The sequence below is a fragment of the Vanacampus margaritifer genome, chromosome 5 (genome assembly GCF_051991255.1).
Source record: "Vanacampus margaritifer isolate UIUO_Vmar chromosome 5, RoL_Vmar_1.0, whole genome shotgun sequence".
NCBI classification, from domain to species: domain Eukaryota; kingdom Metazoa; phylum Chordata; class Actinopteri; order Syngnathiformes; family Syngnathidae; genus Vanacampus; species Vanacampus margaritifer.
The window spans coordinates 16,044,913-16,064,395 of record NC_135436.1 but is presented as its reverse complement, the minus strand read 5'-3'; the positions used below and the strand labels follow the sequence as shown (position 1 = coordinate 16,064,395).

The window sequence follows — 19,483 nt, the reverse complement described above, 5'->3', positions numbered from 1 at the left end:
AAAAATGTAAAACAATAAAAGAAAAATAAATAAAAAGAATAAGATAAAACGACCAGATTTTCGGAAAAAGTCCCATATTTATTGCATTGATGTAATTTCACTTTTCAAAACTGGACATAAAATTCTTACAACATGTAATATCATAATTAAAATGTATACGCAGTGTTCCGTACTACAGTGTTTGTACTGGATATCAAAATTTCTATGTATACTGTCTGACAATTCAAAATGGCTATTCCTTTGAAAAAGACTCTAGACATAGTGCTATGAACCTGAAAACAAATAAAAATGACACACACACACACGCACACATTGACAAAAATCACAGAGTCGTATTGGGACTGAGTCATGAGACATGTGCAATCAGAAATAGAATCCATCAGTAGTACAAACCATATAAATATCAGACCCCGTAAAGTCAAAGTATTTTGTGATCTTGAGCTATTACTGGCTATCAAAACACACACAATGGAAATGTACCAATGTCCATCTAATGAACTGATATGTACTGTATGCACAACGCATGTGCCGGCCGCACGCACACACGCACGCGCACACACACACACACACGGCTGTAATGCTCACCGGTGTACATTCCTACACAAGGAGCTAACAGAAATGAGACGTCCGTAGGTTCTTCTATTTCGGGTCCTGAAGTGGAAACGGCTGATTGGACAATGTCTAAAGATGAGCGAGGAAATGATGGTCACTGATTCTACGGCCCCCCGCTGTACGAATAGTCTGCCTTGTTGTGCATCACCAGTTTGTTGTCCACAAAGTAGAAGCTGTCAGATTGCGTCTCATAAGGATTCAGGATCATCTCACGCACTGAGAGAGAACACAACAGATTTGGGATTTAGGTTGAGATTTTATTCCACTACATGTACTAGTATGCACTTTGTCCTCACTAGTAAGATATTACTGAATGACATTCTGTGCACTTGTAGAATGACTAGGGCACATGAACATCTAAATGTTACTATTCAGGCAAAACTATACTGCTTGACAATTGCATGCTATTAGTACTAAAAGTGGCATTATAAAATTCCACCAGTTAACATCTAGCATTCCAATTAACACTGTAATTTGTGGGTGATAGGGACCAATCCTTTCTGTGAATAGCGAATATCAAGAAGGAATTGACATCTACCCCAAAAAGTTTGTAGTTGCCTATAGGTGCCACAAGATGGCAGAACTTTTGTCTTTTATTTTATTTTATTTTCAAATAGCCAGCACTATGACATGATTAAACAAAGCTCCTCCCTTCACTACTACAGAGGTCCAATCTATGTTGGTTGGAATTGTTACACAGAAATATACAGTAGTGGTAGACAGTAGTGAAAAAAAAAAACTTTAATAGTGCACCCTATTCATTTATACGAGTGCAGTGATGCCCAACTAGTGTGCAGGGACAGATAATCTAACATTAACTCATTCACTGCCATTGACGGCTACAGACGTCATAAATTCATTTGAACTATTTCTATTAGATTAACAATTTTTTTCCACTTTTGTTAACAAGAGTATGAAAACCTAAATTTTTTTTATTGTACATTCATAACAGATATAAAATTTGTGATGAATCGTGAGTTAACTAGTGAAGTAATGCGATTAATTACGATTCAAAATTTTAATCACCTGACATCGCTAACATTTAATAATCTTTTCTTTAAAAATAAATAAATAAATAAAATAATTGTAATAATTTTTTTCCAATTTTTAATAATCTTTTTTTTTTTTAAGAAAAGATTATTAAAAATTAGGGGCGTCAGGCGATTACCATTTTTAATCGCATGACTTCACTAGTTAAATCACGATTAATCACAAATTTTATATCTGTTCTAATACAATTTAAAAAATTCTAGGTTTTCATACTCTTGTTAACAAAAGTGGGAAACATTTTAAATACATATATATATATAGTTCAAATGAATTTTTGACATCAATGGCAGTGACTATCCATCCATCCATTTTCTTTACCGCTTTTCCTCACAAGGGTTGCTGGAGCCTATCCCAGCAGGCTTGGGGCAATAGGCGGGGTACACCCTGAACTGGTTGCCAGCCAATCACAGGGCACACAGAAACGAACAACCATACTCACAATCACACCTATGGACAATTTGGAGTGTTCAATTAACCTGCCATGCATGTCTTTGAAATGTGGGAGGAAACCAGAGTACCCGGAGAAAACCCACGCAAGCACGGGGAGAACATGTAAACTCCACCCAGGAAGGCCGAAGCCCGGACTCGATCTCACGTCCTCCGTGAAGTGAATAAGTTAAAAATAATTAAATTAATTAAAAACACTAACATAAAATACTAAATACTGAAAAATAAAATTAAAAAAATCCAAACAATAAATACTAAAATAAAGTAAAATAAAATTAATAGTAAATGATTTATTCATTACAAATATATCTTTATTCATCCATCTATGGAAGTGACAGGAAGAACAATTAAATGTTCTTCCACTAGATGGCAGCAGATACAATTAACATCAGAATAAGTCATGGCTTCCTGTGAGTATATTTATTACCTTTGTGATGAATTAAACAGGTACAGATTTCACACCAAGTAATTAGCCTACATTTGTGAGTGATCTATGACGAGATCATCATAATGTGAGTCTTCGTACATTTTCTGACATTTTTGCTTGGCGGTGAGCCGTGATATTTTTCTAATATAAAAACGGTGCATTGGCTCAATAAAGGTTGGGAGTAATTGTCTTACTAGTGGGAATAAAGAGCATACTAGTACATGACCTTAAGCTTGATATGAAATATGAATTTCCACATGCGATGCGTGTGACTGCGCTTACTGATGTCCTCTGACAGTGCGGGGAACTCGTAGATGTGCTCGCATGTGTTCTTGCTGCTGGGCATGCAGAAGCCAAACTCAAAGTCAAAGCTCTTGAGCAGCTGGTCGCGGAAGTAGTGTCTCTCGATCATACGGAAGTTGTTGATGGGTGTGTCGCCAACTGTGAACTCCACCCTGCGCACACAAGAGGTCAAATTAAGCTCAAATTGTTGGTCAAACTTCTTCTTCTTCTTTTCCTTCCGGCGAATCAGTTGCCTCCATCTAGCCATGTCCTCTGCATCCTCTGCTCTCACACCAACTACCTTCATGTCCTTTTGAACTACATCCATAAACTAAGCTGTGGAAAACACATACACATACGTTTTTTTGCATGTAGTGCTGTATATAAAAAAGTGAAGCTACTATTCTTCCTGGTGAAAGACAGACTTCCCTGCAACGTTATAACAGTTTTGCACAAAAAAAAAGACAGATAATCGGCCGGGCCAATTTTCTGTGCCGGTATTTGACATTTTGATCGATAAAGCTCGTATCTCACTGAGCGGTGAATGCTGGCGAACGTAGCGAATTTAGGGTTTTCATCAAGATATGTATGTCTGATATGTTCACAGACAGTTTTTACTTGTCACAAAGACATTTCAAACATATTCAGACCAATTTTCACCTTCTGCAAAGATCTTTTGAAACCTTTTAGGAAACCCTGACAAAAAAAACTAAATTACCTACATCGCATGCATTTGTCACTCAGTGAGATACAGGGGAACTTTTAATTTATGGATTTATTTACATTTTCTAGTTTATATATAAAAAAAAAAATATGCTGACACTGGGAACTCCCTACACTTTTTATTTTTTAAAACAAAGAAATTATTATTTATGTTAAAACTACTTACGGTTGTCTTATTTACTTGCTTAGTTTTTAATTTAGCTTAACATATGCTGATGACCCTGCAAGCTCCCTGCAATTTTTGTTATGATTTTAATAAAAAGGTGTCAATTCTTTATACAGTATGTTTAAAATTAAAATAAAAAATCTTGTCTTTTTTTTTAAATGACACTAATATTTTCTCTTTTACTGCAAATGAATATTGGCTTTTGTAAAAGGAACTCTTCTGAATCTTATAACCATTTGGTTGTTTTACGCAATGAAATCACCAACAAGTGCTTACTAAAAGGCATCGTTGTCTCACATTAACTATTGACCAGCACCGCTCAGAAGCATTGACAGCTTGTCTGCGCTGTATGTTCTCACTCGTCAGCCCACACAACCTCCTACTACATCCTGTTCCACTGTTCTGGTCGATTGAGCAGCCGGACTGAGCACACAAGTGATTCCTTTAGTTTTTGACATTCTCTCTCTCTCTCTCTCTCTCTCTCTCTCTCTCATTTCATCAAGTCTTTTTTGTTTGAATTCCCTCTTGCCTCTCACACAAGCACAAGGCTGGACTTACGTGGCTCCGACCTGCCGCAACTGTAGGAAGGCGGGGGTGAACTGGTAGCGAACAAAGCGCCCGGCGTTGGGGTCACATTGCTTTCTGCCTCCTGCTATGAATAAATGATACGATTGTGAGAAATCACATTAAAACATTCAATTTAAACACAGTGGATTTGAACTCCCAAGAAACTGCTTTGTTTGTTTTGGAAGGATTAACTGTTGTATTTTTGTGTTCTAGTTTAGCTGCGAGGGCAAAATAGAACAACTAGATATTACTAGTGAGGTAAAATTGTGCACAAGTGGACAACAATGTTCCGCTAGTAATATTAGTTTAATAAACATTTATAGTTATCATCTAGCGCGTCACTAGTAGTACTAATCTCCAGGAAAAAAAAAAAAGTAGTACTAATTTACCTCACTAGTAACACTTATTAGTTGTTTTGCTAAAGCAGTGTATTGTCTTACTATTGAGGGCAAAGTGCATTCCGGTACATGAACAATTCAGAGCACTCATTCAGTAAGATAATGAATGAATGCTAAATCGGCTTTCCGTACCAGCCTGCACAATGAGTGTTCTAAAAAGAAGAACATGGAAAAGAGAAGAAAATACACTGCTAACATTAGCTGCTAGCTAAATAGCGACAGACAGCTTCCAGCTTGCATTAGCCGTTAAAGTGTCCTCCTCATTGATGTTAAGAATGTTTACTTGTTTCAACATTTTAACTGATCTTTGCACTAGTATGACAGATACTCAAATTATTTTTCAAATTATTTGTGTTTGACCTCAGAGGTTGCACTACAGCGGGGGTCACCAACATGTGTCCCCCATCACATGAGTAGCTCATTTGCCTGTTCTATAAGATAGCTCACCTATGAAGAGAAATTATGATTTCCTAGGAATACTGTATCGTATAAGGAGTAGGATAAGAAACAAAGTGTTGCAAATAGATTTTTTAAGAAATCATTAAGATGATCAGTGTCTTCACATATATAAAGGTATTTGGGGCAAATGTGTTATTTCGCAAGTGTGTAGCAAACACATTAATCAGCAGTAATCTCAGTTTCAAAAATATTGGTGACCTTCCCTACACTATAGTGAGCATATGAGTAAGTGACCCATTTTTTGCCAAGGTTATGAGCTGACCTGGTGCTGGAGGTTTAGTGATCTCAAAAAGGACTGTTCCTGTTTCCATATCACGGATCTTAAATCTGGTGAAGTCGATCATGTGGACGTTTTCCTCTGGTGAACACAGATAGTCTGAAACACAGAAGAAAAACACCGCATTCATATACTCTATGTGCTGTTGTCTTTCTGTGTTTCTATGGCACACTCTAAAAAAGGTTGGGTCAAACGTAACCCAAATATGGATAAAAAATGGACTGATCCACTTTATTACCCAAAAAATGATCCAAGTAAAGGATCTGATCAATATTTATGAGTTGTTTTACACTGAAAGTCCCATTTCTTGACTCAAAGTTGGGTCAAATTGACCCAAGTAGAGGATCGGTCCATTTTTGACCCAATTGTTTTTAGAGTGTACAACCTCTGACAATCCATCAGTTTCCTACTCCTTATTAAGCTCATGGTCATGTGATCTGGTGTCTACTCCAGATGGACTCAAGGACTGACTCAAGTATGATATTCCCTGGACTGATTGCTAGTTGATGGTAAATGGGCTGCTTTTTATTTAGCACTTTAACTACACCATATGTTGCCACATTCACGCTCGCATTAACACCAAAGGTTTTGTTTTCAATAAACCTGACAAGCATGTTTTTGGGATGCACGAGAAAGACATTAAATCAGTGTACAAAAATTTGAACCTAGAACCTGCGAGGTAGTTGTGCTAACCACATGCACCTACACCCCTTAACACGCCACCATTATTTTGTGGACATTTTTGATGGTCCGCATGAGACAACTGCTCGGATGAGCCCCTTTTTCCCCATTAGACTGTGCGTGTGTGCGCGTGTGCGTGAAGCGTTCCTTTGGCACCATGGGAGGAGGATTAGATATAAGAGGCTTATTGTGTTTTACCATCACATGGACCAACCAGTGGCAGTGGACACACCTTGGGAAGTCTATTTTTCTCATCCTACGTTGCGTAATACTTTTAGACTGGACATTCTCATATACTATAACATTCATCGCTGAGAGAAGAAATCGACTCAAGATAAACACCTGAGGAAGTCGCAGTGTGTGCGTGGACCTGTGTATGTACACAAATCCACATCATCTTAGTATTTGTGGGGGTTAGAGAGCAGATGGCCCACACAGGCTTTAGCCACCTGCTTGGAGATATTTATAGACCTTTTAATAATAAAGCACACTATAAGTGCCCTATGTAAACATGGTTGTATTGACAAGGCTTTTTATACTGATGTATTGGACTGTGTACTGTACATTTGCATGCCAGTACATTTCTGTTTGGCTCCAGAAAGTCGTCGCAAATGTATCACGTCCAGTGGTAGACATCTTATGTGCAAATATAAAATCATGACCTCATTCACTGCCAATAACGCCTATAGACGTCAAAAATTCATTTTGACTAATTCATTTTACATTTTTTTCCACTTTTCTTAACAAGAGTATGAAAACCTAGAAAAAAAAGTATTGCACATTTAGAACAGATATAAAATTAGTTATTAATCGTGAGTTAACTAGTAAAGTCATGCGATTAATTACAATAAAAAATAAATTAATCACCTGACGCCCCTAATTTTTAATAATCTTTTCTTCTTAAAAAAAATATTTAAAAAAGAAAAGATATTTCAATTTTAAAAAATTAATCACCTGACGCCGCTAATTTTGAATAATTTTTTTAAAATCGTGAGTTAACTAGTAAAGTGAATTACGATGACAAATTTTAATCGCCTGACACGCCAAATTTTTAATAATCTTTTCTTTTTTAAATATTTTTTTTAAGAAGAAAAGATTATTAAAAATTTGGGGCGTCAGGTGATTTTTATTTATTTTTTATTGTAATTAATCGCATGACTTTACTAGTTAACTCACAATTTTATATATGTTCTAAATATCCCCCCAAAAATTCTAGGTTTTCATACTCTCGTTAAGAAAAGTGAAAAAAAAAAAAGTTAAACTAATAGAAATAGTTCAAATGAATTTTTGACGTCTATAGCCGTCAATGGCAGTGAATGGGTTAAGATCATGCTTCGTCTCACATTTTACTCTTCGTTGCGGTTTATTAGCCTGACGTGCTTGAGTGATGAATGTGCTGTTGTCTCTCAATGTAATAATCATGCTTCGTTATGAAAGTTTCACTATTTCTGCATAAAAATCATGTTTACTTCCCCCTACATATTTTCTTTGCCGCTTATCGTCATTCAGTTAAGCTGGAGCCGATCGCAGCTAAATTTGAATGAATAGATCTTAATAATAAGCATAAATGTCATGATCTGTGTTCTGTTTGGTTGGTTTGGGTTCGATTTTAGTTGTCATCTGTCCTTGTTGTCATTGTGCTCGTCATCCCGGTCCCTTGTGTCTTCCAATCAGCGCTCTCTGCCACTTGTCTCATGTCCAGGTGTTTGTCTGTCTTGTTAGTTTGCTTCTTATTAGTTCCCTCCTTCCCTGTAGTCTTTGTTGGATCATTTGTTTGTTTTTATCTACAGTCCCCGTCACAGTTGTCCTGTCTCTGTTCCCTCGTGAGTTGGATTTGTTTTCTGCCTTTTAGTTTTTTGTTAATTGAACAGTTTTTGACTCCTAGTCTCTTGTTTGCCTTTTGATTTTTGTTTTGGAAATAAATTACTTTTGTTAAGAATCCTGAAGACCTACTTTGCCTCCCCACTTCCTGCATGTGGGTCCTCACCTAACACCCCCCCCCCCACACCCGCACTTGACATATTGATAATAGACAGTTGAAAGAGTCAACATAGAGGCATTATAAATTGCGATATTCTCATTTTATTCCGTTCCCTCTTCCTGCCTTAACTTCTTCTCCCCTCACAAATCCCTCTTAAAGAAGAATCAGAATAGCTCAATTATAAAAGAGAGGATATAAAATGTCTACACACACTTGCTCAACTGCCCACTTTCTGTAAGAATAAATGAATAATGAAGCCAAGATGAATCATTTCGAAACTTTTTTCAATATTCATGTGACTTAAAAACTGTGCAACTGAATTGGAAAACAATTTTAACCTAGTTGCACATACAGCACACGCTCAAACGAACATGTTTTTGCTGCTTCTTTTGCTTTCTAAACAGCACTTAGTCTTTTGGGGCAGCAGTCTATCAATGTGGCACTTTTTGATGTGATAATATTCGCCCACTCTTCTTTCTAAAAATTCCCAGACATAGGAAGAAGATGGGAGATTTCTGTTACATGTACTAAACAGATAGTTACTGCCAAAATTCTCTGCAAGTCCTTCAAGCCTCCCAGACCAGGTTTCTTCCCATGGTTTTATCATTTTAGCAGGCCATCCAGTTATTGGTAATGTGTTGTGCCATATTTTTTGCATATAACGATGACCATCTTCACTGCTATTTGTTGTTTGGAAATTTGTTCTACTCTTCTCTTCTGTGATACCTTTGAAGAATGAGATCCCTCTGATGCTGTGCTCTGATGCTGTGCTCCGATGCTCTGGACTTGTGCTGTAAAATGTGACTTAAAAAGTGTCAGGAAAAGCCTACTAGAACAGCTAGAAATGATTTGTACTTTAAATGGTGGCATGTATGTGCTAAATCCCATTTAACATGAGTTTGAATGTGATTTAATTCTGAACAATGTCATGCCCCCATTATAACAAGGCCTGCATAGTTGTGCAACCACATTATCTTAACTGTTTATTTTTACTTCCCATCTTCATTTTTATTTTATTTTATTTAATGGTGGAAAAGGTTTTGAAATTATTTAGCTTGGTGTCATTTTATACATATACTATACAATGTTTCCCACCGATTTAAAATCTAATTGAGTGGGTGGACTCCGGCGGTGGGGATGTGAGGCGGGTTGGACGGGAGGTGGGTCTCAGTCCTGTTACTACGTCTCCTCTAGCCTCACGATCCACAAGTGAGTGACGATGAACTAACGTTACATGTGGTATATCCTTTCACGATATGTTTTATTTTTTATATTTTAAATACATTTTCTTGAAAACTTTTTGGGTGTTGGCCAATTTACTTGGGTGGCCCGCCCAGGTATTAACATGGTGTGGGAAACACTGCTATATATATATATATGTAGATAAATGTAGATAAAAAAGGCTTCTTTTTTTTTTTAATTAATTGATTAATCGTGATTAATCAAAATTCTAAAATGTGATTAATTTGATTTAAAAATGTGACCGTTTGACAGCACTAATATATATATATATATATATATATATATATATATATATATATATATATATATATATATATATATATATATATATATATATATATAATTGAACAGGGGTGTGCAGACTTAATAGCCACAATATATTTGACATAAAAGGATGAATAGGACTCCCACCACCCACATTTTCGATAAGAAAGACATTGAATGAAGCATGATTTTTACTCTCAAATTTGGCGGGGGAAAAAAATTTAGATAAAAAAGGCTTCTTTATGTAAATTAATTGATTAATCGTGATTAATCAAAATTCTAAAATGTGATTAATTTGATTTAAAAATGTAACCGTTTGACAGCACTAATATATATATATATATATATATATAATTGAACAGGGGTGTGCAGACTTAATATCCACAATATATTTGACATAAAAGGATGAATAGGACCCCCACCACCCACATATACGATAAGAAAGACATTGAATGAAGCATGATTTTTACTAAAACAAGGAGACATGAACACAAAATGTGTGCAAATGTAACTTGTTGAAGTAGCTCTCCTTTCAATAGAAGTTCTGTGCTCTAATGCTGAACATCACATGGTGCGGAAATTTCTCTCTAAAGCTGCTCCCTCGCAAACCCCCCAAAGTCTCTTTTATGTTGCCCTCCAAAAACTCTCTAAGAGGGTTTAGGGCAGTCGCTTTGATGCAACACCCTTTAGTGTCAGTTTGCGAGGGAGAGAATAACTAAGTAAGTCTTCATGGAGACATGAACTCTAAGCATACAAACTCATTGCACGGTGATAAGATACAGAAATGTATTCATCTAAATGTCAGTTAGCTTCCATTAGCTTCCTTTTTTTTTTGCTGAGGGGCTAATCCACGTCATGAACTTTAATGCTGACTTATCTATAATGTGATTACACAGTGTGTTTAAATCTTGTCTACATTAGTGTAGACTGTACGGACATAAAAAGTAGAGTTGTAGAATGAACTGTATTTTGAGATGAAATTATTTTAAGATGGAATGGCTGTTTTTATTTGAATAAGCATAATTTAATGATGATGATGATGATGTTGATAATGATAATGATGATGATATATAATTTGTCATACTTAGTTGAACCAGACCAGAATGAGGAATTTGACAAGAGGGCAAATACCATTTCACAACAAAGTTTGATACGTCACGTGAAGCAAATACACACACACACACACACACACACACACACACACACACACACACAAAACCCCATGCGTTCTGAAAACCGAGATTATGGATTGATTTTTTTATAAAGTCATCATCTAATTTACTGTGTGCGTCTGTTTTCTGTTTGAACAAATAATTTCCATTTCCATTATTTCTTGGAGGAAAAATTGTCAAACCCGGATATATGCCGTAGGATAGTCCCCCAAAAGGGATTGGGCATGACCTTTGACATTCCACTGTACTCTGTCTATTAATGTTCTATGGAAAAACATACAGTCAATGAGCAGCAGAGCCAAACTACAGAAAGGTGAAAGTAAAAAAAAAAAAAATTTTTTAAGTTATTGTGTGATGAGTATTTCCACGATAATGTATCATCTTGTTTCTTGTTTGTTCAGGCTTATGTAACCTATTTCTCCCATTTCTCTTGAGGTCACTAGAGTGCATACCCCACCCAAGGCCAAACCAAAGTAACACCAAAACATTACAACACTTGCACTTATTCCATTACACGAGATTGTAATTTAAAATTTGCGAGGCAGCCCAGTTGTCTGGTGCCTAGCATATTTGCGTCACATTTTTGTAGTTTGGGTTCGAATGTCAGCTTTGGCTTTGGTGTGTAACGTTTGCACGTTGTTTCTCCGGGTCCTGAATGTCAGAGCCTTATTATCTTAGTATAGCTTTTTGATGTAGCTTTTGTATCTGAGCTCATTACAGCAAACTCCTTCCCATAACATGATGTCAAATAATTGCTACCCGCACGCACGCACACATACATGCAAGCATGCACTGACGCCGAAAAAAGCTCCACTTGATTTCCTTCTCCATGGTCACCTAGCAACCTTTGTGATAGTAGTGCCAGCTCACTTAGCTTCTTCTTTGCCCTCATCCACCTGACTGCTCTGCTCAATTGGTGTGTCGCAGGCTGCGAATAAAAGACAATTCCGGGCTAGGTGAAGGCGCTATGCAAATGAAGTGTTTCACTTCAGGGAGTTGATGAAGGTGCATACCTGAGGCCTTCTCCTTTGACTGTTATCACATCTCAGGAGAACAAGAGGTATTACCAAAAGAAGAAGGTAAATGTTAAAGGGAATATTGTTGTTGTTTAGGAGTATATTGAACCCCTATCTACTGTATTCATGGTCCTTTATTGACATACACATATACGATATGTGGAACCGATCCTCAGCTATCCGCTACGAAACACACCTATTCACAGCGCACTTGCTGTAATGCCCTAAAATGCCACTAGATGGCACAAAAACTCTGGCTGAATAAGAAAGTATTAATTGATGTCAAGAAACTAGCGGCACGTTTTGAATTTAAACTGGGGTTAGTATCTTTACAGTTCCTAACACTTACACAGTTTGAGAACGACAATTTGCGCTCTTGAACAAACTGCTACACTTCCATACACCAATGGAATACATTACTGTATTTTAAGGCAGGAGTCCGTACTGGGCAGCGCAAAACTCTAAACCAAAAAATATTTTATTGATGATCAGAGTCTGGAAGAATTTTTGTTTTGAAAATCAGGTTCATTTACCAGTCGAAATGTAATAAAGTAAGCCTACAAGAAAGCAAACATGAGTAAAAATAAACAAACTTGTTTGGGGAGTTTCTTAAAAAAAAGAAAGATAATAAGGCCAAATGATGAAAGAGAAGAAGAGCCTACATCTACAAGAAAAAGAAAGCTGTATTTAAAAAGCAATGCTAGCCGACCTAGTTTAAACTTAATTGCTAATTACCAAACCTACTCTGCGTATTATGTTGCAGCAGACTTGCAAATGGTCAATCAAAATACGTTTTTACATGAAACCTGTATGTGACATAAAAAAGGTTAGAGACTGACGCCTTAAGAAACAGAAATGAACTAATTCTGGACCTACTCGAAAAGAGTAGCTTTCGCACCATGAAGAGAATGCATGCATGCCACACAGGGTTATCATAGTTTGGGATTTTTCAGAATAGTTAGTTTTCATTTTGTTTTGACTTTTTTGTTTTTAAATTAGATTTAGCACAGTTTTTTTTTACAGAGCCCCTAAAGGGAGATAGGGGGGTAAAACTAAAATGAAAAAAAATGAAAAAGCTCTGTTTTTTTGTCTGTTTTAGTTTTAGTATTAGTTTTATTTATTTATTTATTGGAGCAAAAAAAGTATTTTACTATCTTAATTCATATTTAATTTCAATAATTTTAATTGTTATTAAGTAAACAATTCTCCTAAATAAATACATTTTAAATGAACTTACTTTTATAAACACAAGATGTTGTTTCAAATCAAAAAAAATGTTTAAGCATTTTCAATATTATTTTATTCCGTTAATGAAAATGCTTTTTCAATTGCATTTATTTATTTATTTACTTACTTATTTATTTTGGAGCAAAAAAAAGTATTGTTTAATAAAGTAAACAATTCTCCTAAATAAATACATGTAAAATGAACTTACTTTTCTAATCACAAGATGTTGTTTCAGATATATTTTTAAGCATTTTCGTTCTTATTTCGTTTTTATTTTATTCCGTTAATGAAAATATTTTTATTTTATTTTAGTTTTATTTATTTATTTATTTATTTATTTACTTACTTACTTACTTACTTACTTACTTACTTACTTACTTACTTACTTTCTCACTTACTTATTTTGGAGCAAAAAAAGTATTGTGTAATAAAGTAAACAATTCTCAGACAACTGTTTGACCTTCCAACAATACCTAAATAAATACATTTAAAAAAAAATTATAATTTAATTTACTTTTATAAACATAAGAACTTGTTTCAGATAATTCTTTTTTTCCCACAGAAATTTAGTTTTTATTTTATTCCATTAATGATTTTTTTATTTTTATTTTTTTATTTATATCTAGTTTTAGTTTTTGATAACTATAATAACTGGTCGTCCCTACCAAAAAGTAACAACGTGCGCAACATTAAAACACATGCAGGAATTTCTGGCAAATACTTTCTGTGTCCCCCAATGTGCCCACAATCTCCCATGTTCTTAATGCCTAAACTTTTCTGGAAAAACATACATGAAGTCTCACAAAAACCTACATACTTTGAATTTTCAGCTTGCCTTTCGCCAACATTATAATTTAGACTTTAAGTCATATCTGACTTGTTCATGCAAACGAGATCTGGATGCAACACTGCTAAAGGGCAAAGTGAAATGCCACGTATAGCTCTTTAATCCCAGAGATTAGCGTGGAATTACAGACTTTCAGACAAGGATTGACTTCCCCACAACACATGTTCCTATCCGTTGGACTCTCCCACAAACCTCTACCGAAACCAGGTGTGTGCGTTTATAACCCACACACACGCACAACAATCCATAGCCAGGGGCAGGCCGAAGTGACATTAGCATTACAAGTCTATGTTCGCATGGTACAGTGCATCCGTGTATGGCAGGCTGTGTCATGTCTCACTTCAGCAGCACCCGTAGGCCATTTGGCACACTTTTGGGTTCACGGGGAGGTTACAGAGGATATACTTTCTTTCTAATGTTGGATGTCCCAAATTACTCAGTAATAACAGCTTTACGTATGGGCATGTAAAGACACTTGCTAAGAAGAATGAAATGTGTATAAGGAAATACTCACCCTGTCTCAACATTTTGGAGTTTTTGTTAGCCAGCATGTTTTTGAATAATTAATTTAATCGTTGTTTTATGTTATGCATGGATCAATAAAACGTCTTACAGTATTAAACTTGATCATAAACGGCGCCCCAGAAAAAAAAAAAAGATATATATATATATATTTTTTTAATTAAAAGAAAATAAACGGCGCCCTAGCCCAAGAAAAGTTCCACCCCACTCAGTTCCAAACACACTCTCTCTATACAGCATTCTCATTGCAGTTATATACAGTGTTATTATCTCCCAGGCAATTAGGGGAAATTGGCTCAAAAAACACCATTCCATGTTATGGCCATTATATGTCATTCATTCACCAGCGGAGCATTATTGTGTCCATATCTGTTGAGAAAATAAGCAGAAGACAAGAAGAGCACTGCTAGTGTTTATTATGTGCGCTTGGCTGCCTGTGTTGTGTGTTAGTAATCGCGCTGAGACACCATGACTGGCTGCCTCTGGGCTGCCCCTAAAACACGACCTTGCCATTACCGGCTGAGGAAATCACTGCTCCGGTGACATCAGGCACCACTTTCCTGTCTCTTCTAGCAGAAAATGACAAACTGAATGGTGCTATAATTGTTGTCAAATTCTAAACTGCAATATATAAATAACCACAAAAGCAGCATCTTCCGTATATGTATTTAAAAGAGAATATCCTCAAAGTGTGGCCCCTATTATTATTGACGCCTTACAAACAGCACCTCAAATAGTAGCGATAGACCGCTTTTATAAGGACCGATACCGATTATTAGGACGCCAATAACCAATATTTGGAGTCGATATTCATTTTCACTAAAAGGGAATATTGGCATCAAAATTTGAAAAAATACAAACTCCAGCTCTAAACTCATTTGCTGCCATTGACGGCTGTAGACGTCAAAAGATCATTTTTTTACTGGGCTGGCAGTTCATAGTTCATAGTTCATATATATATATATTTTATTTTATTTTATTTTTTTTGTATTTACTTTTTTTAAGCATATGTTTATTGCACAACTTTTAGGGTTAATAAAAGATTGGAAAAAATAAATAAATAAAATCTTAGTCAATAGACATCTTTGTTTAAAAAAATCTAACAAAAAGTTCAGGGATCTCCCAGGGGCAGTAGCATGTCTTCAAAAGTTAAATAAAAACTTAAGTAAATAGCTCCCTATTGTGTTCTACAGTAAATCAAGTTTTCAAAAATTTCTAAATATCTGAAGTATGAAAATGTTTAACTTCAAACCAAAACAGAAGGTGCAGAGTTCCCAGGGTCAGCATCATCTATGAAATTTAATAATTTGTTCCCTGAATGTTTTTTCTTCTTCCCCTGAACACTTTTTTATATGAATCTATGATTCTTCAAAATGGCCAATGCCGATATTCGTCAAAAAATGCTGAATATCACGCCTATACCATTACAATACCTGCATACCAAGCATGGCATCTGTAAAGTTGACAGCTATGATGGCGTTTAAAAGACAATGTATGCAGCAGAACACTCCAAAACAGAAGATGAGTTGAAAAGTTTAAAAAACAAAACAAAGATTTGATGTCATGACATGAAAATAGAGTGCCTCACTGGAAGAAATTGAGAAATAAAGTTAGAGATGAATATATGTCTTATCCCAGAAAATGTGGCACATGTTTACACATGCATTTTGGTTGTGGGATCATTAATTACCTGTTGTGTGCCACGTTAGTGCATAATATGCTGTTTCCGCCCTCCTAACATAATCCAGATTATGTGTTGTCAGTGGTGAGGCCAGATTAGTGGACCATCATGGCTGATTTAAGTATTATCTCACTGATGCAGCCCTGATATAGTTTCCCAACTCAGGCAGTATCTCAAGACCGGTGGAACGGTGTTTGTTTATTTGATTGTTTATTTGTAACTTTGAGTGTTTAACATCTATACATAGGAATAAAATAACCCACATAATAGGACTGCAATTTGCAGGAGTACGTTTAAATGTTAATAGACCAATAAATGGCTGTTATCTTTACCTACCCGGTGGACATTTGAATTAACAGTCATGTTGCAAATGTGAAAACGAGGATTTAAATCATTGTTGCAGTATTACTTTCCCAAGTACAGTAGCTCAAACATGTACGCAGGGCCGGGCGATAAAGGTTATCACAGTAGCTATTTTTCTGTAGCAAAATGCTAATGTTTAGTTGTTTATCACTAAAACATTCAAATATAAAGAAATAATGGTGTGGTTTGTTTTCTGTTTGATGGCCAGTTTGATCAAATACAGTCTATCACAGCCTTACTGAAAATAATGTTATGTACACAGTCATATACGCGACGAATACTTCAATGTTGCCATGTGAGAGGCCCGCTTATTTTTCAAAGCCAAAAAATTATTTTGTCATTTGAAATGAAAACTGATTTTATTTTCATTTTATCTCATATCTTCTGAAGACACCATCTCCATCTGGGGGGCCTGTTTTGAGCTTGGACATATACAAAATGGTCTCCCAATTATCCTCTGAAGTCAGAGGGCAGCCATTTTGCGTTGTCACTGTTACTGACATTTTCTGTTTTGCTGTAAACACTATTCTCAGTACGTCTTTTACTCCTGGACTTCATTGGTTCATCAACTATTCTGTGTATAATATTGTAAATATGACTTACAGACGTTCACTGCCATGCCCCCCCCCCCCCCCCCGAGGAGCTTTGCTTTTATTTCGTTTCTGGCAACATGATGCAGACCAATCTTTGAGGAGCATTCAGAGAAAAAATATGAGAGCATTTATAATTGATAAAATTCGTATTGATAAAACGTGCATGTAGCTCTTCTCACAGACTTATTGGTACAACCGTACGGTGTACGCCAAACACAGAAATGACGTAAAAGCGCAGCAGAGAAATCTTAGCGACTGGCAACGCAAGATGGCCGCCAGTGGCTTCACAACTCCATATGGCGAGTAGGCGGCATTGTGAGTCCATCTTATATACATACATCTGTGGCTCTGAGTGATATAGCACGTCTGCCATATTGAATGTGGCCATAAAATCGACAAATTATATTTGTAAGATTGAGTTAGAATGGCATAATGCAATCAAAAACGAATGGCTCAGTATTAATCTCATGAGTTCTGGTTTCAGGGTACTGTAAACGTCTATTATGGTAAAACTTGCCAGTGTTTGTCACAAAGGGCGCCATTTAAGACTATTGACTGGGTCAATGCAGTGCAATACAGTGCATACATAGTACAGAAGTATCTCTCTGTCGGGTATTAATAATAAATATCCTTTTCTTTAAAAAAAAAAAAAAGCATCTGAACACGCTGCAAAAAAAAACTATAACAGCATAAAAGTATTTATGTATTTAACTCAATCATTCTTGTTTGATGCTTCAAAATTATTATCATAATAGCAGTGATTGAATCTTCCAGTTTTATTTGTGGGACAAATCTAAAAGCAAAACAAATAACATTGTGGTGGCATGGCGGAAGAGTGGTTAGCATTTCTGTCTCACAGCTCTGACTGAGGTTGGGGGATCGAATCTGGGCACCAGCCTTCCTGTGTGGAGCTTACTTGTTCTCCTCATGCTTGCCTTGCATTTCTTTGCACTCCTGCACACTTCCAGATTCCAAAAACTTGCTTCTTAGGTTCATTGAAGTATAAATTGTCCCTAGGTGTGAATGTGAGTATGAATGTTTAATATGTGCCCTGTGATTGGCTGACGACCAGTCCAGGGTGTTTCCTTTATTAAAAGGATAAGCAGCTCCAAGAACGGATGGATGGAGAAAAGTTTTTAATAAAATGGTGAAAACTTTTGATGACCTTTTATCGTGACCTCTCATAATACAGTACTAATAACTAAGTAAATATTGTGTCCATTTTATAATATGCAGACTTACTTTGAGTAGTTCATGTTATCATACTTGAAATGTTTTTGTCTGCAGAACTTGCCAATTTTTGTTTTGCAAGATGAATTGAGTTCCTGTGACATCACTATAAATCCCATTTCCTAACTTTGATCATTAACCAGTGGATTATATCGAGAATCGCTCTCTTTTTCTGTTTCATTACATTCCATCCACAGGTAAGTGTCCAACTTGGTAAGAAAAGTCACAGTTTCCTTTCTAAGTGCTTGTTCTCCATAGATTTAATGCGTACATACTTAATGTGTCACCTTACTGGTGACTGGTCCTTGTGAAGTGAATGGAGAGTTTTTTGTGTCGCTGTCCATGGTGCAAATAACGTTGAATGTAAATGTCGTGTTGCAGGACACATGCGATATAAAGTGACACACAGGCCACAGGAGCAGCAGATGGGCAACCCTAATCTGAAGCAGTGAGGATTTAACCACACGCCCCACGTTGCCAATTACACGTACAGGTTCCGAATAGACAAGCATACTTACTCTTTGTGATCTTTTGTAAACCGAGCACATCCTCGGGCGTGATGACGCTGTTTCTGCGCAGTTCTTCCTCGGTGGTGACGGGGATACCCATGTCTGACGAGTTGCAGCCTTGCTGCACTTTCATGTCCAGCGAGGAGCACTTGAGCGTGGAGCGGGCTGGCGGGAACTGGCGCTTTCCTGGCAGCAAGTGGAAGGCGCTTTCGGCGTCGGCGTCGTCGACTTGGTGGCCGCGGGAGGCGATTTGCAATTGCGTCGAAGGCTGCCTAATACACCGCGCAGAGAGCAGGCTCAGTGCCCGGGTCCAAAATAGCCCATTCTCCGTGCCTCGCACCTCCCTTCTTCTCCTCTCGATCCGGTAAAAGATCAAAATCAGCCCTTAGCTCCCTCCCTTCCTCCCTTGCTTCCTCCCTCCCTCCTTCACTCGCTCAAGGCTCATCGGCTCTCACGCGGGCTAATCCAAATCCTGCGGCTTTAAAACAAGCGCTGCGCACGCCTGACAGTCTGCACTCGTCTGACGTCTGCTCGTCGACACTGTGCGGACCTTTTTCGACATCCTTCCCCATCTCTCTCCCTCTCTCTCTCTCTCTCTCTCTCTCTCTCTCTCTCTCTCTCTCTCTCTCTCTCTCTCTCTCTCTCTCTCTGCCATTATATTAGGTCCTGAACCACCTCACCACCTTATTTGACATCAGTAAATGTATTATAGCCTACTCATAATCTCTTAGGGAGGAGTTTAACTCA

At 36.8% G+C, this 19,483-nt stretch overlaps 1 protein-coding gene across 2 annotated transcripts; it reads right to left on the bottom strand.

Moving 5' to 3' along the window:
• Nucleotides 1-57: 57 nt before the first annotated feature.
• Nucleotides 58-19,281, bottom strand: unc119a1 (unc-119 lipid binding chaperone a1). Of its 2 annotated transcripts, none has more exons than XM_077566874.1 (5): nt 18,746-19,281; nt 5,394-5,507; nt 4,266-4,359; nt 2,819-2,991; nt 58-828 (listed from the first exon to the last, which is right to left on the bottom strand). In XM_077566874.1, exons 1-5 carry the CDS (start codon nt 18,867-18,869, stop codon nt 716-718), a joined length of 618 nt encoding a protein of 205 aa, XP_077423000.1. In that variant the 5' UTR covers nt 18,870-19,281; the 3' UTR covers nt 58-715. The 2 variants fall into 2 exon arrangements, with proteins under 2 accessions (XP_077423000.1, XP_077423001.1); XM_077566875.1 differs by having other exon boundaries at nt 4,266-4,356; nt 18,746-19,277.
• Between the last annotated feature and the right edge of the window lie 202 nt (nt 19,282-19,483).